Genomic DNA, 27,195 nt, shown 5'->3' on the forward strand with positions numbered 1-27,195 from the left:
AGCCTTCAAAAATGTAAAGTATCCCATTTAGAAGACACTATGGCTTGATTTTATAAAGTTAAACTCAGGTTTAACTCAAGTTCTTGCTGCTTCAATTACATTCAAACTCTCTTAACATGTCTGGGAGGGGCTGGCATGGTGGTGCAGGACACTAACCTCCCACCATCTGGTGTCAGCATCACATATGGGCATCAGTTCATGTCCCAGATGCTCCACTTCCAATCCAGCTCCCTGCTTATAGGTTGAGAAAGTGGCAGTTTTGGAGGAAACTCCTGGTTTCAGATCAGCTCAGCTTTGGCCATGCCAGTCATCTGGGGAGTGAAGCAACAGACAGAGGCTCTATCTCTGTCTCCCCTCTCTGTTAAGTTTGCTTTTCAAATAAAAGTATATAAATCTTTAAAACAAAAGTGTTGATAGAGATGAACTTTAAAAATGCATTCAGCTCTAAAACCTCCTTTTTGAATGCTCTGTGCTAAGGTAATCAAGTCAGGAAAACAGACAATTTTACTTAACTTTTTCAGTGGTTTCTTTGTTTTCCTACTTTACTGCTCCATAGTACTTATTTAAAACACCACTAAAATATTCTGCAGGTTGAAACTCTAAGTTAAAACATAAATTTTAGCCAGTTGAACCAGTTGAACAGGTTTATTTTTATTTTTGATATAGAACATTACATTGCATATCAGCTATTAAATTAAATTAAGACTAATTACACGATGTTACTGATTTCACTTTGAGCTTAATAAAAGCTGAACTAAATGCTCTTTGAAATCTTAGGACTTCTCAAATTTTAGGAGTATGTCAAGAAATCTTTTCTTGTTAACAGGTAGACATAGTCACAAAAAGTATTTCCTTGTCCTTATGATTTTCTAATTATACGGATGTTTTCAAAATGTTAAGTTCATGAATCATGATGGGCAGACAAAAACAAAATTAAGAATTTCAATTTTATAGTATATTTGAGCTAGGAAAACTGCTGTAATAGCTAAAATGTTTTTTGTTAGTATTTTAAAATAGGTTTCACCGTTCTATAATTAATATATAAAATAAAAGGTTGCCTAAATTTACAAAGGAAAACCAAACAGCCCTTGAAATCAACTCCATTATTCTTTATTTTTTAAAAGATCTCTTTATTTTTATTTGAAAGGCAGGATAACAGAGAAAGAAAGTGAGAGAGAGAGGAAGAGAGAGACAGGGAGGAGAGGGGAAGAGAGAGAGAACTTCCCATTCATTGGCTTACTTCTTCCCAAATGGCTGTAATAGCCAGAGCCAAGCCAGAATCCTCTTCTGGGTCTCCCATGTGGGTGTAAAGGCCCAGGAATCTGGGCCAGCCTCCATCGCCCTCCCAGGCCATTAGCAGTAAGCAGGATCAGGAAAGTGGATCCAGTGGCCTCAAACCAGCAATCATATGAGATGCTGGCATCTCATTATGTCATGGTATAGGCCCATAATTTAGTGTTTTATAACTGAATTTTGTCTCTCTCTCTAACAATTTCAAACTCCTGATGTATTACTTCTAAAATGTCTATGTAGTTCCTTCATACATATTCCAGATAGAATTCTAAAGGCACCTGATACATAAACCTACTGTAAGTGGAAAATTAGGAAATCTATCTACAAGTCCCAATATCTCAAGACAGAAGTCTTCCACTACCTGCTGAAAAGTACTAAGTAAAACGAAATACAATAAAGCAGGTGATGGTTCAATCTTTGGAAAGACCCAAAGTGAGTTTCACACCTCTAGTTTATGTCTGGTCCAAGGCCCACCATTGTGGGCATCTGAGGAATGCACAAGAATATGAAAGATCTCTATTTCTACCTCTGTCACTTTCAAATAAATAAAAATAAATATTAAAAATAAATGAAAATTAACTTTACAGTTAACAGCCTACAGGTCACTTGGTGATAGCTTTAGTAAAAAGGTATAAATAAAAACACTGAGTAGACTAAGTTGACCAACAAACACACAGACAGGAAATGGAGACACAACATAGACATCTTTTTCAAGGAGTTTTGTGATCAAAGCAAGAGAAATGGGGAACAGCTGAATGAAAACAGGCAGTTAAAGACATGAAAAATTACAACAGAGTAACAAGCCAGTGATACAAGACGGGGGAAAAAGTGTGATGATTTTTGAGTAGGCATGGATGGAATCTACAAGAAAAACTAGACTTAGCTAGGCACACGGTTGTAGCAATACAGATTCATGTAAATACACAGACCCAGTATCATCAGTCTTAGGAAGTTCTGAATTGGTTTGCTTGTCTTATTATGGTAAGAAATAACACCATCATCTGTCAGTACCAATACAGAGGACCTTAAAGTCGAAAGAGAAATAAAAAGGTGTGGAATACTCTTCCAGAAACACAGTAAGTCTGTCAGGTGACAATAAGGAGAGACACTTAAGGACCACTTAAGGTTGTTGCTTTTCAGTCATATGCAGCTGCAGGCATGCATGAACCATATAAGCAGAAGTGGATCCAATCAGATCTAGTGAGTACAACGAAGCATGAAGCAAGAATATGAAGGGTAAAGTAAGACAAAGTACTAATGATATCGATGGATAAGAAAAGAAGTGAGATCTCATACCATTTGCCTGCAAAGTACTAGCTACCCTGGATTTCTTCGCATTTCTGAAACACAAGTCAACTCACATTAAAGTCTAAAAATCTGCTACTTATTTTCACTGATCTTACCCCATATCACCAAATACCAACAACTGGACAGTAACATTTTGAATATGTATCTTCAGAAAGGCTTTTCCTGAATACCCAGGCCAGTAAAATCTAACGGCAGAACGTTAGGGAAGAGGGGTGGAAGGTAAAAAAAAAAAAAAATCAGCTCCTTTTTCCTCACTAGACATTTTTCTTTTATCGGAATGCCACATTGAGTACTGCTGTAAAACCTGCAGAGAGCTAGTCTGAGGACAACTGACACTCTGATCACAGAACGGAAAGCCAGAAAGAATTCAACTCTAGTATTAATCACTGAGCTGTTTCACTAACAACACAAATACTTCCGTTCCTTTAATATGTGAGAAAATAAATTTTCCAGTTTGTCTAATTTGTACAGTCCTTTATGCAAAATCCTTCCAAAAGTACTGGCCTTGCTTTTCATTAAAAATAAATTTATCTGTGTCTTTCTACATTCATATTTCATTGGCTTAGACCACACTTACAGTAAACATTATATCAATCGGGGCATAAAAAACAGATTCTTGGGCGCAGGTATTTGACATACATATCAAGTCTGACCCCACTTTCTCTTCAGATGCAGCTTCCTGCTAATACAAACACTGGAAGGCAACAAGCACAGTAGTTAAGCTAAAGGCCCTTGTCACTCACATTGAAGACCAGATGGAGTTTCAGACTCTGAGCTCTGAGCTCCCAGCCAGCCTCCTTATTATGAGCATTTTGGGGAGTCAATCAGTAGATGGAAGGCATCTTTCCCTGCAAACAAAAGCTCTCACTCTTTTTCTCTCAAAGAAATGAAAATAAATGAAAACTTCTTAAAAGTCAAAACTGATTATTGTTAGAATTTTACTAATCCAGTACAAAAAAAGCACAGAAGATAAAGTCTACCAGCTTAGAATTCTCCCAATACAAGAACTGAAAACAATTATTTAGAAGAACAGGTCAAGTTAAATGTCGCAGGCTTGTTAAGGACATTTGTTACAAAACGCATTTCTGTATATAAGAGCCTACTGGTAACAAATAATATTCTGTGGGATAGGGAGCCAGCCAAAAAAGTAATATCAAAACTTACATGTATGTTTCCAGGATAGAAATTTTAAAATAACAGTAAACCTAGAGTCCAAGAGGTAGAAGCATGAGTCTATCCCAGCCCACCAGCCCACCAGCTATAAAAATAAGCCTTTACCTCAATACACGCTGTTTCATTACTTCTAAACTGGGATTATTAGCAAAGCTCTGCAATTCAAACACCCAGGGCTATTATATGGACAGCATGTATCATCTGCCTTACTTACATGACAGCCAAGTTTTACCATATGTGTTATGTTATGGACAAATGCATCTTCTCACCATCTATAAGTGACTCTTGCTTTCTCCATTCTCTGTTAAGAAGTATGAAATAGACTCATATTTTCAAACAGAAATCCACCAAATTTTAAAACAAGCAGAGCTAAATGTTAAACAGCCCTAACAGGTGCCAGTGCTGTGATGTAGTAGTTTAAGCCTCCCTCTGCAGTGCCGGCCTCCCTTGTGGGTGCTGATTAAAGTCCCAGCTGCTCCACTTCGGATGGAGCTCCCTGAAAATGTGCCTGGGAAGGCAGAGAAGATGACCAAGTCCTTTGCTTATCTGTGACTCAAGTGCTTTTTCTCTGTCACCCACAGAGGAGACCCGCATGGAGTTCCTGGCTCCTGGCTCAGCCCTGCCCACAACAGTCATTTATGGAATGAACCACAGGATCAAAGATTTCCGTTACTCCCTCTCTGCCACTTAATCTTTCAAATGAACAAAATTAAAATATTAAAAAATAAAACAGGGTTCTCATTCTCCCCAGTTTCCTGTCAAGTGATACAGTGCCTCCCGAGGACAGGAGGGACAACTCTATTTCTTCTATCCTTCCCCCGCCACCCTTAAAAGGTTGGCAGAGGCTCTATCCTGGACTCGAGAAGCCTAGATTACTAGGACCCCATTTTCCTACTATTCATCTAACTCAGACTATGGAGGTCTCAGATAAGGATCGGTAAGTCAAAATGGACTAGAAACTAAAACCCTGCTTGGAGATTAAACAACATAGAAGCAGTACCACGAAGACAGAGCTCTGAAACTCTCCGCAAATGAACTGGTTTTACTCGGAAAGAGTGTAGGAAAGCTGCAGCTTAAGAGTACTCTCAAAAGCATAGTGATAACTAACTAAAAGAAAGTCGGCAGACCTGAAAGCAACAAGTTAAATCAAAGGCCAGCCAGTTTACTAAAGAGACACACAAAGAGACAGCTTGGGTTCAGAGCCAATGTTAAAAATTGGCCTAAACAGGGCCTGGTGCAGTAGCCTAGTGGCTAAAGTCCTTGCCTTGCATGTGGCGGGGTCCCATACGGGCGCCGGTTCTAATCCTGGCAGCCCCACTTCCCAACCAGCTCCCTGCTTGTGGCCTGGGAAAGCAGTCGAGGACGGCCCAAAGCCTTGGAACCCTGCACCCGCGTGGGAGACCTGGAGGAAGCTCCAGGCTCCTGGTTTAGGACTGGCTCAGCTCCAGCCGTTGTGGCTGCCTGGGGAGGGAATCAATGGACAAAAGATGTTCCTCTCTGTCTCTCCTCTTAAAAATAAGTCTTTAAAAACAGAAACCAAAAGATTGGTCTAAACACACAAAACTGTGGGAGAGGAACAATTTAATTTGGTCATACTGGAGCAAAGCATGTCCTAGAGAACTGTCAAAAAACACTAACACAATCACCAACAAGACTACAAACAGATGTGGTACCAATAGCAGCAAAATGCTTGAGACACGAGATACAAGTTAAAGAGCCAGTAAGAGACAGCCCTGCTATCATAACTGCTCAGGACTCCTGGGCTCATGACCTTGATGTCCTCTAAGGCAGGGCACTGGACAGCTCACCACACAGGAGGTATTAACACTTCCTTGCAACAACCCAGCCAAGCCATTAAAGCAGCAACAAGGATTCAAAGAAGCAGGATCTGTGTCCAGAGATGCTACAATGTATTCATACATAATACAATGTATCACACATAATGTGCAACCACACTTCGCACAACTAATGTCATGTCAAATAAAAGTAATCCATACACAGAAGAAAAAAACTCACGATACAAACATTCCCAATGACGGTCAAGTCACCAGACAACCCCAACTGTAAGCGACTGCCTAGGTTACCTTGCACCCACACAAGCTGGCAGCCATTCTGGGTGTGGCTAATGCAAAATTTGTGTAAATTATACCACTGTGCCAGAACAGCTGCCTATTTTTTTTTTCTTTTAAGATACATGAGGATGGCAGGGAACGCCAGGAAAGAATACGACATCCCAGTCCCCAGGAGGGGTTGGGGGACAAGGGGGCTATAGACTGCTTAGGGTAGGGGGTGTGGGAAGATAGCCCAAATACTCAGGCTCCCATAATAAGACAAGGGATTAAGATAAAGTCAGGAACTTCAAGGTCTCCCACAAAAGTACAAAGCTTTGGGCCATCCTCAGGTGCCTTCCATAAGCAGGGAGCCAAAATAGATGTGGAGCAGCCAGGACATGAATTAGGGTTCATAAGGGATGATAGCAGTTACAGGTAGATTAGCCAATTGAACCATATTGCACCCCCTCTCCACCAAATATTTAATAGTGGGCCTGGTGTGGTAGCCTAGTGCTAAATCCTCCCCTGGCACCCACCGGGATTCCATATGGGTGCCCATTCATGTTCTGGTTGCTACACTTCCCATTCAGCTCACTGCTTATGGCCTGGGAAAGCAGGCGAGGGTGGCTCAAAGCCTTGGGTCCCTGCAACCTGCGTGGGAGACTCTGAGGCGGCTCTGGACTCCTGGCTTCCAATCGCAGCTCTGGCCATTACAGCCACTTGGAGAGTAAACCAGCAGACAGAAGATCTTTCTGTCTCTGCTTCTCTCTGTATATCTGCCTTTCCAATAAAAATAAATATTTTTAAAAATTATTAGTAATATTTATTCACTAAGGAGTATATTTCACATATACTAGAGACAGCATGTGGTTATTTAATACATAGTAGACACTAAATTAAATGGTGAGGTGATAAGGACAGGAGCTAACCTAGGTTCTACAAATCCTCAATTTGTTGGCCGAATGCACAAGGACAAGAACTTGCATGATGGAAAAATAATGATTAAAAATGCAGGCAAAAGCTCATATTCGCTGCACCTGTCAATTTTGTTACCACTAGAAACCACAGATTTGTTTATCACTTAGTTTAAATTTCAAATTCTCATTTACACACGTCACTAATCTAAAAATTACAACCACTAGATTTTGTGTTGATAAGTATGTTGCTGAGTACATTTATTCAGTGAACATCTTTAAATTGTATTACAACACAAACACTGTTGGTTCTCATAAACTTAAGGAATATACTCCTTTGCATCAGGTTCCATGCTTTATCAGACAGCCAAAAAGGTGCAAGGAACAAACACAGATCAAGAATCTCAAGCATTAAGAGTCAGAAAAAAAAACTGTAATGTGATGGGAGTAAGCACACTGCTCAAGGTCACACACAACCATTCAGTGACAGATCCAGAGGTCACTTCACAATCCAGAACTAAATCAGCTTTAGTGTGCTATAGCTATAAGAACAGTAAGATAAAGGTAATTCTGAAGATACATGCCAAAAAGCTATTAGGAAAAGAAAGAAATCATGGAAGAAAAAGAGCTGGTCTGAAAAAAAAGATGGGTTAAATAAAGTGTTCAAGTATTTTGAACCTAAAACTACAGCATAAGATGCCAACTCAGATGTTTAAAAAGACATGTCAGAAAAGAAATGAGACTCTTGGTGCATGCTGCATATGTAAAATATTCAAGTGTCATTAAAATGTATCATGTCATTTGATCTATTTTCCAATTTTAAAACATCAAAAAAGTAGGTTAAGTTGATTGCAATAGCTTCAGATAAAGGAACAAGGAATTTTCTTCACTCTTATCCTAAAGAATTACAACCACAAATACACAATGGTAAACACTACATGGCAAGGGTTTCCAGCAGGAAGTAGAAGGAGCTATGACCAGATTGAGTTCATTTGAATCACCTATGAATGTATTTGTTACTATTCAAGCCTAGCTCATTGCTACCAAGAACTGCCACCCCAGAAATCTATACAAAAGAAGTGTTCAAATATGAAGACAAGATATGGGCTTAAAAACATAATTTTTCTTAAGCAGATCTGTTCTAACCCAAAGCAAGTGTGTGAACAAAAGGGTAATAATGTGAGTTGGAAGCTTAAAATTTCATAAATGTAAACAAAATACAAACATGTAGGTACACAACAGACTGGAGGCTGACAAAGTTTTCTACAAAAGATCTGCCAGACAGCGAACATTCAGGTTTTGTAGACTTAACAATCTCTGTCCTAGCTACTCAATTCTGGATTGTAGTGCAAAAGCAGTCATATGCACAACACATAAACCAACAAGTGGGTTGTCTTCACAATAAAACTGCACATGTAAAGGCAGAAGGGAGACTAGATTCTGCCTGCAGCCACAGTCCACCAATCCCTGTGATATACTTTCTTCTTCTCTTAAATTTTTAACTTTCAGAGCCACGACAGAATAAGTTATCTTAAATCACCCAGTTCACATCAATAACAAAATAAGCAAATAATGAAACGTATTTGCATTATAATCCCTAGAGCAATTACTTAAAAGAGACATAAGTAAGAAGTAAGTTCAAAAGGCCAACAAATGAGAAGTGGTTGACACTGGCTAATTTGCCATTTGGCACAGCAGTTTCCTATACTGGAATACCTGGTTCAAGTCCTGGCTCTGCTTTTACCACCTCCCAATAGCTCAAGTATTTCCCAGCTGCTCCACTTTCAATTAGCCCCCTGCTAATGTGTCTGGGAAAGCAGCAGATGGTGGTCCAAGTACTTGAGCCCCTGCACCCACAGGGCAGACCTGGCTGGATTTCCTGGCTGCTGCAGACATTTGGGGAGTGAATCAGTAGATGGCAGATTTCTCATTCTTCCCTCTGCCTCTGAAACTGTTTCTTTCAAATAAATAAATCTTTCTGAAACATCAGTATTAACTCACATACACAAATGAAAAGGCTTAAGAAGCTATTTGCCAATTATATTCAAAAAAATATCTGAAGATTAAGAAACGATGAGCATAAGGTTAACTCAAGGAAAACAAGACTTGATTTCATATTCAAAACTTAGTCAGTGGAAAAAAATTGCATTGCAGAAAATACGAAACAACACAACCCACCTCTGTTGGGGGAGAGCCCTTCCAGGGGGATATCCACTTCCCATACCAGAGATCTCAGGCTCAGATCCTGTGCTTTGGACCTAGCTTCCTGTTACTGTGCACGGCGACAGGTAGCAGATGATGACATAAAGAACTTGAATTTCTGGCACCTATGTTGGAGACCTGGATGGATTTCTTGGCATCTGGCTTCAGCCTGCCCGCCCCCCTCCTCTGGCTGCTTCAGGTATTTCTAGAGAAAGAAGATTATCTTTGAATCTGTCCAAAGGAAAGAAAACAAACTATTCTCTGAGGATTGAGAATGTAAATGCAAATGAAGAAACTACTTGAGATCATTTATTAATATACTGAATCTTAGAATCACAAAATCCTATATAGAAGCTGAGTCACAACATTCCTTCCCTCCCCATGCTAGTTAACTCTAATTGAAACTCTCAATCCCAGCAGATGAAGACAAAAAGATGGTTTGGGTAACAAAGTGGCACAGCAAATTAAGTCAGCACCTGTGATGTTGGCATCCCATGCCAGAGCACCAGTTGAAACCTGGATGTTCTGCTTCTGATCCACGATTCAAGAGCTTTTTTGCTGCCACATTATCCAGGAAAACCATAAAGACTTCACAACAAATGAAAACTAAATTGTCTTTTACAAAGACAAAAATCCTCCAACAAAATAATAGAGCAAATCCAGCAACTAATAAGAAAATATATTCCATGATAATTTAAGGAACAGAAGATCTGCTCAACATCCAAGTCAAATAACATACATGATATTAATAGAAGACACCATTTTAAAAGACACAGAAAAACCATTTGGAAAACTCCAACAGCTCTTTGTGATTAAAATTCAATAAACCAGGGTATTGTGCAGTAGTCTAGTGGCTAAATCCTCCCTTTGCATGCGCTGGGATCCCATATGTGCACCAGTTCTTGGTCCACCTGTTCCACTTCCCATCCAGCTCCCTGCTTATGGCCTGGGAAAGCACCAGAGGATGGGCCAAAGCCTTGGAACCTTACATCCGTGTGGGAGACCAAGAAGAAGATCCTGGTTTTGGATTAGTTATGCTCCGGCCATTCCGGTCACTTGGCAAGCGAACCATTGGATAGAAGATCTTTCTCTGTCTCTCCTAGATGTCTGTAAATCTCACTTTTCAATAAAAATAAATAAATCTTTCTTAGAAATTAAAGATATTGGAAATAGAAGGGACTTTCTTCAGATGAAAGGCATCCATGAAAACAAACATTTAATGATGCAAAGAGCAAATGCTATCTTTTTAAGATCATAAATAAAATGAGGTGGTCCATTCTTGCTGCTTCTATCCAACACTGTACAGATGATGTCATGTGAAAGAACACAGAATAGAAAGGAAGAAGTGAAAACTAAACTCCACTTGCAAATGACATGATCTTGCATACAGAAAATCCTAAGGAAACTGCTAAAAGTAATTAAATTTTATAATTTAATGGTTTATATTTTACCATGGTTAAGTGAATAAATTCAGGAAGGTTACGGAAAACAGTGTCAATGTAGGAAGTCCACATGTGTAAGGCCAGCACTATAGTCTAGCGAGGTAAACCACCACTGGCAATGCTGCCATTCCGCATTAGAGCGCCAGGCTGAGGTCCCAGCTGCTCTGCTTCCAATCCAGCTCCTGTTAATGACCCTGGTCTGTTGGCAGAATATGGCACAAGTAATTGGATGCCCGCCACCCAACTGGAAAAACAGGAGGATGGTGTCCCATGTTCCCTGTTTCCAGGTTGGCCCAGCACTTATAGTTATTTGGAGAATGAACTAGCATTCTTTCTCCTTTCCTTCCCTGACACAGTCTTTGAATAAATGCCTTTAAAAAAGCAATTAACATTTCCACACAACAACAAATTCAAAAATGAAACTAAGAAAATAATTCCTCTTATGAAGGATCTGAAAACTGACATTGTTAAAAGAAATTAAAACAAAAAGTTCATATACCCAAAGACTTAAAATGGCAAATACCAACAAACTGATTTCTCTGATTCAACACAATCTCTCAAAATTCCACATGGCTTCTTTGTAGAAATGACACACTAATCCTGAAGTTCAAACACAAATTCAATGGACACAGACTAATCAAAGGTAAATCTTAAGAAATAAGAGAAAAGAGAGGTTGCAGGACTCTAACTTCCCATTTTCAAAATCATAGACTGAAATTAAAATACAAAGGCAAAGATTACAGACATAGATTAATGAATACATATGATAGCTCAGAAATAAACCCTTATGTTTGCCAACAATTTGCTTTAAACAAGGGTGACAAGATGATTCAACAGCAGGACAATCTTAACAAACACTTAAACTTTGTACAATTTTCACTCTTTAGCCACTCCTTCATACCGACTAGGCACAAAATAAGTCTGGCAACACAGAAGAATCTAGAATAAATTTTAGCATACCCTTCACAAATGTAGCAAGTGTGAGAGAGACATGTCTGGTAGCAAATGTACATTCATTCAACAACAATGTTTGAAGCAAAGTTAGAAAAGCACTAAAACAACAAACTAAATGTTTGACAAAAATTAACAGAACTAATAGCAACACCTGCCTTCTTGCTAATGACTGCCCTGTTCTCTCAGCGTTAAGACTTAATTTGGCAGCATAAGCTTTATTTATTAAAATATAGTTCTACTGCAAAGGATTTAAGAATGGACTTTCAAATGTCATATATGCACATTTTAATCATTTTCCCCCCAGTGGGAAATAATTTTAATCAAAGAATTGTATATTTTCTTCCCACATATCTTGCTTTCTATTGGGAAATGACATTGTTAATCATTTTACTTCAGGTAAAATATTACAAAATATTTGTAGGAATATTAAAAATAACACAAAAGGCTAGATGAGATACACTGATTTTCTGGGAGTCTCTACTGCACTGCCCACAGCACACAAGAGTCAGAACAAACACCTAAGACTGCCCTGTCACAGGAGACCTTCCAACTCTTTCAAGTAACAGTTTGTATGGTCACCTGCACAGCAGGATCAGTCTTGGGGACTGCTCTGGCAAAAGGCACAGCACAATCATCCTCTGACATCCTTTGGGGAGCAGAAGCCCCTTTATTCTCCCGATGTACTCTCAGTGTGGTGGAACAAATCAAGGAAATTCTGCCTGATTAGTGATTTGTGGCTTGGCACTGATGGTTGCTGTGGCTTTTTTCATGGTGGTTGCACTTGTATCATCTGCCTGGGGTCACTGAATCAAATCAGAGGGGCACTCAAAACCCCAGGGCCTGACAAGGGAGCTGGTGGGCAAAGCCCAAGAGAGGCAGGTCCAAGTGGAGGCACCAAAGATGGGCCTGTCATGCCATGATGAGGTGGAGGGGTGCCTGGAGGTGTAGGGAAAGGTCTAGCCTTGGCGATGGGTCTCCAGGGCAGAGGGACAGGAGCAAGACCTTGGAGGTACACCTGGTGGTAAATGTCAGGTTCAAGGCCCTCGGGGTACTGGCATTCCAGGTGGCCTCGGGAATGGAGGAGTCCCTGGGGGTGGACCGGGAGGGAGGAACGAAGAGAGGTAGGTGGTCCAAGAGGAGGGGTGCAGGTTTATTTCTTCATCTCTTTTGGTTGAGTTCTCCATCGGTTCCATTTTCTACCTGCTTTCACTGTTCACGGGCAAACTCGGTGCACTGAGCCAACAGTCATTCATGGGAACTGCTGACTGATGGTCAATAGCTACATTTTAATAATATTAACTGCATTACATTTTGCTCACCAACTTAAGAGGCATTTCTATAGACAAAAAAAAAATTTTCTCTTTTAAACATAAAGAACAGCCATTCATAGCATCATAATTTAGAGCTATAACTTAAAGGGACTTGTTGTTTTCTAGAAGAAGCAAGATTTAAAACGCACTTAGTCAGTGATAACATGTTACAGCGCAGGGATTTTCAACTACATCTCAACAGCTGGCCATGAACTCAACTTAGTGAACAAGAATGGTAATATTATGAGGAAACCACGTGCTGTGAAGTCAAATTCAGGAGACACTAGCTTATATGACCCTTGAAGAAATTACAGTATTTGACTTTTAAAAAATTACAGTATTTCACTTTCAACTTAGTTTTCTGACTTTATGAAGGTTTGAGAGTGATACATACTCAACAGAAATCATATTTCCAGTTTTGAATTTAATCTTGAACTGGATGGACTAGAATGACGTTCTCTCACTGAGTGGCAGCAGCAAGCCCCAGCTCCCGGTCAGCCAGGAAAACACAAGGGCAGACAACAACTTGACACTATGATGTTCAGTAGATGTATTAACATGCATTTTCAGCTTAATGATGCTTTCAATTTATGATAGGTTTGCCAAATAGGTAACCCCACTGCAAATCAAGGAGTATCTGCATTGGCTGTCTACAATATTTATTCTGCTGTAAAATGGAAAGAATTCAATAAACCTGTGTAAAAATTAACAGCATGCATAAAATTACTTTTCTCAAAAGTCTAAGTTCTTTTGGTAGCTTAGCAAAGTGTTTCGTCATTGGCCTCTCAATGCCTCCTACCTTTTCTGTACTTATTTACCACTCTGTTCCTTTCCCACTATGCTCCAGTCACAGAGCCTACTCCTTTCCCGGAATGCTTTCAATCATAAGATAACCAGGAAGACGCTTCCCTTTGGCCATCTGCTGCTGCCTTTTCCAAGGATGCCTTTCTCCTGGATCTATGCAATCATTCATTCACGGGCCCGGCGCAATGGCGCAGTGGTTAGGGTCCTCGCCTTGCATGCCCGGGATCCCATATGGGCACCGGTTCTAAGCCCAAAGCTTTGGGACCCTGCACCCACACGGGAGACACGGAAGAGGCTCCTGGCTTCAGATCAGCATAGCATCGGCCATTGAGCTCACTTGGGGAGTGAATCATCAGACGGAAGATCTTCCTCTCTGTCTCTCCTCTCTGTATATCTGCCTTTCCAATAAAAAATAAATAAAATAAATCTTTAAAAAATATCATTCATTAACCACAGGTTCAATCATTCATTTCCAGGGAAGAACTTTTTAAACCACCTATTTAAACCCACACTCCCTGCATTCACAGACTCTTTCATTTTTATCCATATCCTTACCACTACTTGTCAAATCATGCTATATATTCTTATTCTTTACACTGCAATATCTTTAGAACAGGGTCTGATACACCAATTAGATAACTATGTGACATTCAAATAAGAAAAAACTATCTAATGTAACAGCTGATACTACCATGTTTGGTAGCCTTCAGCCAACCCTGCAAGTATTTTCACGTATTTCCAAATATCAAAGTGATTCTGAAGCCCTATGGACAGCATAACCTTAAGAAAGCAGCGAAAATGAATTTGACCTTAGCATTTAACATAGCATGTCATATTTTTAATGTTAATTCAGCAAATCAGACAAACATTCTCTGAAACATTTACATTGCCAGTTTTAACAGCTTAGCAGTCAATTTTGGACTCAGCTCATTTACATAACAACCTAATTTTATAATTATGATATGATTTTAAAATTTTATAATTTTATAATTATGAGTATCTACCTTTCCTCATGATTTGGGGATGATGTTTTAAAGGAGAGTCAAAATTAAATAACTTTAAAGTATCACATGCATAAAAATTAAGCTTGAATGTCGTTCAACACTTTACTTCACAAAAGTGAAATTCAAAGTATACATTTTCAATAACAAACTATTAAGTCAGTTACGACCTTGCTATTAAGAAATCTGTTTCAAGTAAGTGTTACATAGCACTAGAAAATGTTCATGCATAAGTTTTTTTTTTAATTCAGGTCACAATCAAATCAGTAGTATACACTATTCTACCAAAAAAAAGGAAACGCCATACATCTCTGATTTTTACCTTTTTTCTTTTTAAAACTTATTTATTTATTTTTATTGGAAAGGCAGATTTACAGAGAAGGAGACATAGAGGAAGATCTTCCCTCTGCTGGTTCACTCCCCAAGTGGCTGCAATGGTCAGAGTTGAGCTGATCTGACACCAGGAGCCAAGAGCTTCTTCCAGGTCTCCCGTGCGGGTGCAGAGTCCCAAAGCTCTGGGCCGTCCTCCACTGCTTTCCCAGGCCACAAGCAGGGAGCTGGATGGGAAGCAGGGCCACCGGGATTAGAACCGGCAACCATATGGGATCCCAGGCATGAAAGGCGAAGATTTTAACCACTATGCTATCGTGCCGGGCCCAATTTCCTTACTTTTCTTACTGCAGCTACTTAACATAATTCTGCTTCCCTAGTACGGCATTTATATGTAATGCTTCAAAATGCTCTAAATCTTAAAGCAGTATTGCAGACTTGCAAGAAATAAAATAGTGTTTTAATTAGCAATTACACATGAATTCTGGGGGAAAAAAGCATAATGCTCACAAAAACTACACTTTGCCAAAAATGATAAAAAGAATAAACACAAGCAGCTATTAAGAAGAGTAATACTCCAAGAGCACACTCCTGATCTTCACCCTCAATGGAGAATGAAGATGAGGTGGACATCCTGGCATGTACACTTAGAAGTTTCAATACTTCAGTACAGAAAAACAACCAAGTCTTGAATTAACTGCGGTGCTATGCTGAACCCAACAGAATGGTTTTATTTCTCCAACCATCTTTTAAGCCCCCTCACTAAAAAGTCCAATAAGCCTTGTATTTAATTAAATAAAAATGCATAAAAGGTAAGCATATGAATGTTGCAGCAGCATAAATAAGGTAAAATGAATAAACAAATCAGAGCTGGTCAAGAAGCTACTACCTTCATTACAACTAATAATTAGAAATCATTATCATACTACGCTCTGGTTCTATACAGTTACATATCTTTGCTTACTTATCTCAATTGTCACCAGCAACACTGTGAAATATAAATTACTAAAATCTCAAATACTGATTTTACCACACACAATTAATAAAATCATGTGGCCCAGACTCATCTTCTGAATCCAAGCACACAATTTTTCTGCTATCGTACAGAACTCGCCATCGATGATGCGTATAGAGGGTTGGCATATGGTCCATTCGGTTAAGCCACTGCCTGCAGTGTCGGCATTCCACAGCAGAGTACCTGTTCAAATTCTAACTGCTCTGTTCCTAACAGTTTCACATTCATGTGCATGGAAAAGGTGACAAAGATGATAGTTCACATGAGAGACTCAGATGAACTTCCAGGCTCAACAGGCCACTGTGGCACTTTGGTGGAGAGGGTGAACCAGTGGGTTGAAGATCTTTCCCATCTTATTGTTGTTATGCCTTTCAAATAAATCTTTAAAACAGGAAAAGATGAATATATATGTAAAGGCAAATGGCACAATGCTCTCAATTTTAAAGTAAATTAAGTGCTCCATTATTTTCACCCAAGTTCTAGAATTCAGGAAATATTTGCTCTGCCTAAAGGAAAAGGAGATGGAAACCAAATCTGTTAAGAATACATCATCATGGCCCAGCACCATAGCACAGTGGCTAAATCCTTGCTTCACACATGCTGGGATCCCATATGGACACCAGTTTGTGTCCTAGCTGCTCTGCTTCCCATCCAGCTCTCTGCTCGTGGCCTGGGAAAGCAGTTGAGAATGGCCCTAAGCCATGAGACCCTGCACCCACAAGGGAGACCCGGAAGAAGCTCCGTGCTCCTGGCTTTGTATTGGCTCTGCTCTGCTGCAGCCACTTGGGGAGTGAACCAGCAGAGGGAGATCTTTCTGTAAATCTGCCTTTCCAATAAAAATCTTACCAAAAAAAAAGGGGGGGGGGGACTGAATGGCAAGCTCCAGATTTCTGCAGAACTTCCCCCCTTGTCAGTTTCTGCTGAGATGACACTTCCATGGAGAGGTCATCTTCCATCACTGCACCTAAAACCTTTCCTTCCATGCAGAATCAACTACTACACCCCGTGCTCTCTTACTATCTTCACAGTAACTGTCACTATCCTAATTGCATTTGCTCATTGTTTGGTCTTCCAGAATAGAAACATTACTAAATGATTTGGTGGAAAAATCTAAAGTACTAAAATCCAACCAGAAGAACCCAAAAGTTAAATCTGAACAACTTCTATCGAAATGTAACTCAGCACGGAAATTCTATGAAAACTTTCAAAAACACAGAATTGCAAAGTTGGAAGTGACTTCTAAGTATCAGGTCCAGTGGTTTTCAAAACGCTCTGGAATATACACAAATGCTGAAACACTGGACTACAATTGTTCTACCTATACACATCTAACTTAGGACTCATTGATTCCAGCACACACAAAAGTACAGTGTACCAACGCTAGACACAGTTCTGAGTTTCCACATTACCTAATCTTCCTGAAGAGGATTAGAACCTAAAGTTCAGCCTGATCTTCCTATGAATACACCCAGATCAGAAAAGTTACAGCTCGATTTTCTTGTAAATTTCTGGTCAGACACACTCTTAAAGAACACTCCTGAACCAAGGAAAAACTGAAAGCATTATCTGCTCTGTACATGACATCCTATAAAATAAAAGTGTAGCTGCAATAATACCTACACTGTGGCTTTAAGTCTCATGCAGCACAATAACACATCAGAAAGCTCACGGAAGGCTAGCACTGTGGCACAACAGGCTAAGCGGTCACCTTCAACCCCAGCATCCCTTGCTGGCTTCAACACTTTGGATCCAGCTCCCTGACAAACGTCCTGGTAAAACACTAGAAGACGGCCCACGGGGTTGTGCCCAACCACCCACAGGAAACACAGGAGGAATTTCAGGTTCTTGGCTGCAGCTTGGCACAACTGTCACTTCACCTTTCAAACAGATAAATGTTTAATAAAAATAAATAATCAAGTTCAAGGGGAAATGGAATTCAGATAAACTTACTTTGCTGCACAAATATATATATTTTTTATTTATATTTATTGCAAAGTCAGATATACAGAGAGGGGGAGAGACAGAGATAGATCTTCCCTCTGCTGGTTCACCACCCAAGTGGCCGCAATGGCTGGAGTTGAACCAATCCGAAGCTAGGAGCCAGGAGCCTCTTCCAGGTCTCCCACATGGGTACAGAGTCCCAAGGTCTTGGGCTGTCCTAGACTGCTTTCCCAGGCCACAAGCAGGGAGCTGGATGGGAAGCGGGGTCGCCGGGATTAAAACTGGCGCCCATATGAGACCCTGGTGCGTTCAAGGTAAGGACTTTAGCTGCTAGGCCACGCCGCCGGGCCCGGTGCACAAATATTTTTACACTGTATAAACAAGCATTATTTATTTTCATTACAATACTACAATGTACGTTTCTGGAGTTTCTCACCAATGTTTATAATTCTTAAAAATCTGAGTAACTGCTGGATATTGTCATTATGCCAGCCATTAAGCAAAAATGCTCTACTACTACTACTACTACTACAAACTTTATCAATTTAATTAAATACACTAAATTATAAGAGGAGAACAAAAACCTTCCATGTGACATCTACTTAAACTGACAAATCAGAATTTCTTCTGTAGACCAGTCCCAAATTAAAAAATGAACTTGGAGTCAAACGTAAGAAGAAAAAATGGCCTTTATGTGGGCTGGCATTATGACACAGCATGTTAAGCTGCTGTCTGCCTCACCAGCATCTCATATGGATCTGGATTCAAGTTTCAGTTGTTCACTTCTGATCCAGCTCCCTGCTACTGCACCCAGGAAAGCACAGGACTATCCAATCACATGGACCCCAGGAGCAAGTCAGCCTGGCCTAGCCCCAGCATCTGTCTCCATTTGAGGAATGAACCCATGGGTCAAGACAGATCTTCCTCTCCCTAATAACTTCGCCTTTCAAATAAATACAATAAGCCTTTAAATAAGACATTTGTAATTTCCAATTTCTAATTTCATACTGACCAAAATAGCTGATGCTATACTTACGAACCTTGAGGTTTAAACTTTTTTTTTAAGTTAAAAATATAGAAGACAACAAATGTGATAGTATATATGAATGTGTTATGACAACTGCAGAGCTTTTTTCACCGAAATATCAAAGATCAACACCAAGAATCAGATCCTTTGAAAGGCATAGTAAATTTAGTGAATAGTATAACACTACTGATCTATTAAAGACTCTTGCAAGCAAAACATTAAATACAAAACTACTAGGCAGGATTAGCACTGTAACCTATAACATAAAAAGTAACACAAACGCACATTCCTGCCAGATATGACACAATAGCAAATATTCTGCTCCCATACACATTATATTACATAATTAGTCATTACAATTAGATAGAAACAGTTCTTGTTTCTATATAATAACAGAAACAGAATAAACAGAAAAATGTCAATGTTTGACGAAAAGTTACTGTTTTTGTCTCCTAAATTTTTACTGCATATAAATTTCCCTCATCTATTGATGATTCCTTAGTATACTAGAAATTTGCTAATTGTGCATCTAAACTTTTTTCACAGAAGGAAAGATAATCTCCCCTCAGTATTAACACAGCAAGAATTGGTGTCCTGAAAATTGGTTCAATTTTTTTTTTAAATATACATACTACATTCAGTCTGAATCTTCCTTAGTCCCTTCAAAAGCCTTTGGAAAATATATAAGCAAATAAGATGCAGGAACTATCTCTAAAATCATAAATCAAACATTAACATCTCTAGCAAATGCAACTCTGGGAATAATTTATTGTTTGACTTACACATCTCTAAAACAGACATAAAATTAGGCCAAAATCTCTTATCCAAAAACATTGTATGGCAGATGTTTCTCAAAATTAGGATCTTTCTGATTTTAAGAAGTTAAAATAGTATAAATATGACATAAGATCTTCCTCAGTGGTCTTTAATCAAACATTAATATTTCCATTCAGGATAAGAACAGCAGTTAACCAAAGAATACCTACTTCAGGTCCGGCGCAATGGCCTAGTGGCAAAATCCTTGCCTTTAAAGCGCCAGGACCCCATATGGGTGCCAGTTTATGTCCTGGATGCTCCACTTCCCTGCCAGCTCCTTGGGAAGGTAGTAGAGGATGGCCCAAAGCCTTGGGACCTAGCACCCATGTAAGGGACCTGGAAGAAACTCCTGGCTTCTGATCAGCTCAGTTCCAGCCATTGCGGCCACATGGGGAATGAACTAGCAGATGCAAGATCTTTCTCTCTGTAAATCTGCCTTTTCAGTAAAATAAATAAAAACAATTAAAGAGGAAAAAAAAAAAAAAGAACCCCCACTTTCTACTATTTTGGGCTAGATTTAAGCAATGAAAAAACAACAGAATCTAACCTCAGAAAGACCAAATCCACTAAAAGCTCACGGTTAAACAGTAGCAAACAACACAATACTTTGTAATATAGTTTTTAAGCTGCTATCTGCGACACTGGCATCCCATATGGGTGCAAGTTTGAGTCACAACTACTCCATAATCAATCCAGATACCTGCTATTGTGTCTGGAAAAGCAGCAAAAGATGACCTACGTACTGGAGCCCCTGCCACCCACAAGGAAGCCTGCCTCCTAGCTCCAGGATTCAGCTTGCCTCAGCCTGGGAAGTAACCAGCCAATGGAAGAACTCTGTCTCTTCCCCTCTCTCTAACTCTGCATTTCAAATAAATAATAAATTACATATATATTCAAATAATCATCCAAACTACAAGAAATACAGAAAAAAAAAAATGATTAAACACTGCTCTCTTAGTTTCCTACTAACTCCACACACAGTTCTGTGAGAAGCTAATTACCAGGACTGGGTCAATGGCACAGCCAGCTGGTAAAGCTGTACCTGTGACGCTGGCATCCCATGCGAACATGGGCTTGAGTCCTAGCTTCTGACCCAGCTCCCTGCTAATGTACCAGAAAAAGCAGCAAGCAGAGGATGGCCCAAGTGCTTCGGGACTCCTGCACCCAAGTGCAAGACCCAGAAGTTCCTGGCTCCTGGCTTCAGATGTGCCCAGCTACGGCTGTTGTAGACACTTGGGAAGTGAACCAGCAGATGAAGATCTTTCTGTCCCTTTCTCTGTGTACCCTGCCTTTCAAATAGACAAATAATAAAAGCTAATGATCTTCTTTCATATAATTAATTACAAAAGCATAAGATAGGATTCAGAGATATGAAAGTAACACAGAGCACCCATTTCCAATTTGTTGCTTCTGAAAGACTAGCAGGGAAACAACACCCTAAACATCAAATGTCAAATGACACATGGCAATGTGTATTTATTGAGAAACTACTAGGTACTACATGCACTGAAATGCAAATATAAACAAGACAGAGCCCTACCTCTAGTTGTATACAATACAGAGGCAGTTATTGTAAATTATAATACAGTGTGAAAAGAGGTACAAAGGATATTAAAGCAATACAATGAAAGGATTTTCAGAGTCAAGAAAGGTTTCAAGAACAGAGTTAACAGAGAAGAGTTCAGAATAGTTCTATCATGGAACAGAGAAAGAATAGCTAAAATACCCCCTTTTCACTTGTGCGAGAAGATAAAAAGGAAAACTTACAGGCAAGAGTGTCAACACACTGTGGGATGATGCTAGCATCCCACATGGGAGCAGCCACTTGAATCCTGACTGACCCACTTCCCGTCCACTTCTCCTCTAACATGCCAATCAGGGTGGCAAAAGAGGGCCCAAGTATTAGAACCTCTGTTGCTCACAGGAGCGATCCAGATAGCATTCTGGGCTTCTGGTTCAGCCTGGACCACCAGCCAGGAAACTGAAGTCTTCTGGGGAATGGACCCAAGTACGGAAGACCTCTTCCCCTCCATCACCCTGCCTTTCAAATAAACAAATAAGCCTTTAAAAGACAAAAGACAAGAAAAGAAGTCACCAGGGTATAGACGCAGGCTAAGCCTCCACCTGTGGTTCTGGCATTGTATGTGGACGATGGTTCGAATCCCAACTGCCCCACTTTCTAATCAGCTCGCTGGTTAAGGCCTAGGAGAGCAGCAGAGGATGGTCCAAGGCCTTGAGCTAGATCATGGAAAAAACTCATGGTCCCCAGCTTCAGAAAGGTCCAGCTATGGCCATTACAGCCATCAGAGGAATGAACTAGCAGATGGAAAATCTCTCCCTTTTGGCATCCATCTCTAACTCGTTCAAGTAAAATAAATCTTAAAAAAAAAAAAAGGAAAACTTTCATGTAAGTGACAGATCTGTTAGGAATATTTAACTATATCTAAATGGACTCATATCTTGAATTTAAACTAATACAAAATATTAATATGCCCAGAAATCAAAGTTTTTCCATTTTTTCCTAGATAAGTCACTTTCACATTTAAAAGTCAGTTTTTCCCTAATAAATAAAACAAGAAACCATTTTATCACTTCACAATACAACATACACTCAAGCAAGAAATGTGCTGCATTTTAGTTAATGAGTTATCAGAAAAGTCAGGAAGAGTGCTATTCCAAGTCATCCCTAATGGTATAAATGCATGTCAGAATAATTTGTCACAGATCTGAGTCTTAATGTAGAAATCAAAGGATGCCAAACAGAAAAGCTAAAGACACAAAATATGCACTATCTAAGCTGAATGAAACGTCAACGAAAAGGATTAGGGAAGAAACCACGACAGGTTTAAAACCTCAAAATTCAACATATTTTTCTACCTCTTTTCAAAGACCAACTTTTTATAAGACATCAAGAGACTCCAATCTTGGTGCAGCTCTTTTCCAAGTATCTAGCAGAGGTCCCAATGAAATACAGCTCCTTTAAAGACCACAGGCATTGACCAGCGTTGAGAAGAGCAGTTACTTTCCTCATCAGCCAGAATGACTCGTATCACAGCACTAGATCCCTTCCTTAATCAATACTGTATGCAGTTCCACTCCAACACTACAGTACAACTCACATTAACTGCCCTGTAACTGCCCTACCTGGCACCTCAGCTTCCTTCCTTCTTCTTCGTGTTACAAAATCCACCAGAGAGCCACATAACAAAAAAAAAAAAAAAAAAAAAATCTCCTAGTATCTTTTCCAAAGGCTGTACCACTATCAAGTGTCTTGAATGTCTAAGAAAGTACAGACAATCCTTAGATTTGACTTTCAAGTTTGTAATCACAACAGAATGAATTTTCTGAGTTAACATTTTTAAGATAATTAAAAGTACTACTGTCATTTAACACTACTGCTTTTTAAAAGTTGCAAAAAAAAGTTGCAAACTAAGTTTCTTTTTTTTAACCAGTCTAATTAGCATCTACTCAGTATTTCCCATGGGATTGTGGGGGGATACTTCAAAGAGTTTATGAGAAAACAAATTATGAGATATGTTCACATGGGTTCCAAATAATTGAAGTTCATAATACGTATTTTCCATTATTGAAGACACCATACATGTGAGGTGTGTATTTTTCTGTTACCAGAAAATCTTCTGAGGCAAATCTGCAATTCAGCAAAGTAAAACTGTAACTTTTCACACGTTATGAAAATTTTTACTAGTCTTTCAAAACGTTGTTTTCAGAACTCAGATGCAATTCTAAAGAACTCTACTCCTAAATTAGAAACATTTACTTTTCAAAAAAGTTTCCCCAGGAAAATCTATGTAAATTAAATATACAAAGTTACAAAATGGTAACAAAGATAATTACTTCTTTTAGAGAGATAATATTATTCTAAGTTTTATCTTTGCAATCAGGTGTTACAATAGATACAAATCACCCACACAGTGCATTTTGCCTTCATTTTTCCACCATTTATGGTTAACTTTTAATGTATTATAGAAATTGCAAACCTTAGAAGACCACATTTGTTGCTTAAACAAACAATTCGCATTCTCTAGGATAAGCATGTTATATATATATATCTCTACACTGTATACTTTGAACAAAGGTATTCTGCTCACAAATGCTCATGTAAACTTTCTGAAATTGATGTAGCAATAAACTGGGATGTATAATAATGAGAAGAGTTTCTAATTTCTTATCAAACAGTAATAACAATAATACAATCCAAGCCCTCAAGTGGGGAGAAAGAAAAACAACAACAACAACAGGGGAAAAGGAGTTTTCCAAAGTTTAATGCTTATTCGCAAAGGCAAGAAATGGATGAAGAGGAAGGCATCTCCTCTCAATTCCCAAAAAGGGTACTTTGTGTTCTCTTCCTTTAGATTTAATACAACAGAACTACAAACACACACAGCTTACTAATACCATTGGGTCCATTAAGAAACATTTCAATGAAGAGATCTGAACAGACACTGAAGCATTTCAACTCACTGTGACTCTTGTTGAATCCTTTAAATCTGTGACAAATCAAACTGAGAGAGATCTACCCACAGATATTTGGGGAAGAACTGCTTTCAAAGACACCACGCCTTCTCACAGGCAAGAGAAACCTGCTGTGTAAATACATCCCTTGGAATGTCTGTTCCCTTCCTCCATCCTGTGCTGTTATCTCCACTATGCCGTTTCAAGAGGTAAATTCACAATTCCACTTAGGGATTCCCGGGCTCTCAAAAGTCACAGTTATCTAGCATGACAGGGAACGTGTCCAACTTTGAATATGAAATTCAAGTATGGCTTCCCTCCCGAAAACAGTGTGTTAACTAAGTGTGGGACTTTCACCATTTTGCACAGAATGCAAAGGTTCTGAATTACTATGAAATGTTAGGCTGATCAAGAAGGGATGGTTCTCTGATCAAGACTTTTATGAAAACGCAACAGAATACACTGCGCCCGGTCTTCCGGGGGCTGAAAAGTGCAGACGTCTCCTAGGACTGGAAGGAAGTTGATGTTTAGGTTCCTCCTGGGAGGGTGGTACCCGTATGTGAGGCTTTCCTAGTGATAACACCGTACCCACTCGGCTTGGGACGGATGCATATTCTAAAGCCCCTTGGAAAGATGCTTTTCCACAAGGACCACCGTTACTAAGGGGGGGGGGGCGGGCCACAGGACCCCAATTCAAACAACTCCAGGAGCCTCTTCTAACCCGACGCTTGCTTCCGCCAAACTTCGAAGTTTACACCCCAAGACAGAGAGCGAGAAGGTGCAGAGGGCCCCCGGCGGAAGCGGAGACCTGGGGCTTGGGCGAGCCTCTCGGATGCCGCCGCGCAGGACGGAAGCTGCAGCCTGCGGGTGCAATGGCAAGAGGCGGCAGCATCTCGCCGGCCTTGCTCCCGCCAGCAACGCACGGCCGCGGGTCTGCCAGGGCCGTTAGCCGGAGCGCCCCATCACACACCACACACACAGAGACACACACACACACAGACACGAGGGCGGCTGTGGACCGGCAGCGGCAAGCGCCAGCTGCTAGCAGGGCCCGAGAGCCGGCTGGACCGGGCAGGGGCTCCGGCGGCCGCCGCGCCCGGGGGAGCCCCGCGGACCGGGCCGGGGATCGGCAGCTGCGGCGGCGGCCGAGCCCAGCGACGCCCGGCGCGCCGTCCACCCCCCCACACACACACACACACACACACACACACACACACACACACACACACCTCCTTCCCTCCTCCGCCGCCGCCACCCCCTCCCCGCCCGCTCCGCTCTCCCCCGCTCGCTCACTCGCTCGCTCGCTCTCTCTCTCTCGCTCTCTCGCTCTCTCTCTCTCTCTCTCTCTCTCTCGATTGGAGCCCAGACAAAAGCAACGGGAAGCGGCGGGCCGGGACGCTACCCGCGGACCCCGGGAGCGGCCGACCCGGCCCCGAGGCATTACCCCGTCTGGCGGGGACCCCGAATCTGCCGCCCCCGCCACGCGCCCCGCTGCCAGACTTGCGAAAATTGGCCAAAAACTCACCGCATGAATTTTCTTGTCCCGCGGATCCAAGATGGCGACGTATCCACCGCGGAGGCTGCTGGGAGCAAGACCTTTACCCTCTGACCCCCGCCGTGACCCCCGCCGCTCCGGCTTCCCTGCTGGCGGCGGCGGCGGCGGAAGGTGGGAGCGGCGATTCCGACAGGACGAGCTTTGGGGGTGGGTAGGCCGCTTCCCGCGCGCTGCGGGGAGGGCGGGCAGAGGCGCTCGGTTCTTTCCCCCGCACACGGCCGCGCTGTCGGCGCCGCTCTCCCGAGTCTCCTCCTCAACTGCGGGTCGGTCCGGGCGCTGCCGGCCGTGCTCCCGGCCGCCTCGGCTGCTCCCGGGACTCGGGGCTCGGGCCCGAGGGGTGCCGCGGGGTCCAGGGGCGGGGAATGGTGAGGTGGCGTGAGCCCGCCCACCGCCGGGACGCGGAGCGTGTTTGTGTTTGTGTTCGTGTCGGGCTCTCCCTCCCGCCGCTCCGTGCGTCCGCCGGAGCGAGGCTGGCCGCTGGCCGCAGGCTGCTGGCCGCTGGCCGCTGGCCGGGGCCCGGGCACGCCTTCCCAGGGACCCGACACCTCCCGAGAAGTGAGTTCTCCTCTGCCGGATCCGCGGGTGTTTTGCGCCCACCTCTCCTCTTTTTCTTTTATTACTGGTGAATCCCCCCGCCCGAGGGAGCCCTGGTGGGGTGCGTGTGTGCTGGCCGGGTGGACGTCCAGCGCTCCGGGAAGCCCTCGCCAGCTCCTGGACCCTTAATGATCCCAGTGGCTTTATTAGGAACTTCTGGAGTGTGAGTGATCACTCCCGGTGAAGTTAAGCATGTGTTCTTGGCAATGCAGGAGCCTTTCTTCCTTTACACATCCGGTCACTTCACCTGCCCAACGTTTGCAACAAGCTCTTAGCTTCCACGTGTGCGCTCTTGCAAGCGTGCAGCTTCACCTTGAAAATATGCTTGATGGGAGTGACATCACACGAATGAATGTGCGGTTAACCTGAAGAACATGTGTGCTGCCTTTGAGCCTTTCTTGTATAAAACCACCTTTTTCTTCCTATCCAACATAACTTAGGCCCAACTGAAAGCTATCACTGAAAGCATGGCAGGAGAGAGAAATAGACTGTAAAATTAAAGGTAATTTTATCGTGCTTTTGAGTGTCGGGTATTTTGATATATTAATGGATGCTGTGTAAATTCGTTGCTGAGATGTAATAATTGTAGTCTGTGTGTGTGTGTGTGTGTGTGTGTGTGTGTGTGTGTGTGTGTGTGTATCCATCCTAACAGGACAAGGCTTTTATTTTTAAAAACAGCAACTTGAGATTATTTGAAACCTTCAGGTAGAATGATTTAAAAATGGGATATTCATACACAATATTAATTTCTGTTCTAATCTGTTCTAATCTGTTAGCTTGATATTTAGAGGACTTTGTTAAGACCGAAAGAGGGACCTCATTCTTATCAATCTTATATCAAAAAGCACAAGTTGTAACTCGTGTAAATAAATCAATAATTTTGCAAAAATCACTTCCAAAAGGGACAGGTCTGACCCTTGCATATTTTATTAGAAGAAATGGTACAACAGACATTTTCGCTAGTGTGTGGGGCACAAGTATTGGAAAACGTA

General features: G+C 41.3%; 1 protein-coding gene and 1 long non-coding RNA gene across 6 annotated transcripts in view; one reads left to right on the forward strand and one right to left on the reverse strand.

The window, feature by feature from the left end:
- CNOT2 (CCR4-NOT transcription complex subunit 2) overlaps positions 1-25,835 on the reverse strand; it is a 98,664-nt gene extending 72,829 nt beyond the window's left edge. For 2 of the 4 annotated variants that reach the window (XM_040981793.1, XM_040981784.1), the window contains exon 1: positions 25,580-25,834. In XM_040981793.1, the coding sequence (XP_040837727.1) occupies positions 25,580-25,584 (5 nt within the window). In that variant the 5' untranslated portion in view covers positions 25,585-25,834. Of the gene's footprint in view, positions 1-25,579 lie in introns of all 4 variants that reach the window. The other 2 variants (XM_040981767.1, XM_040981775.1) reach the window with 2 other exon arrangements.
- Positions 25,696-27,195, forward strand: part of LOC121157487 — a 49,423-nt gene continuing 47,923 nt past the window's right edge. For both annotated transcript variants that reach the window (XR_005884031.1, XR_005884030.1), the window contains exon 1: positions 25,696-25,756. This is a non-coding gene — a long non-coding RNA (uncharacterized LOC121157487). The remainder of the gene's footprint in view (positions 25,757-27,195) is intronic.

The sequence above is a fragment of the Ochotona curzoniae genome, unplaced genomic scaffold, assembly GCF_017591425.1.
Source record: "Ochotona curzoniae isolate NIBS_2020 unplaced genomic scaffold, NIBS_Ocur_1.0 contig_1014, whole genome shotgun sequence".
In the NCBI taxonomy this organism is placed as follows: Eukaryota; Metazoa; Chordata; class Mammalia; order Lagomorpha; family Ochotonidae; genus Ochotona; species Ochotona curzoniae.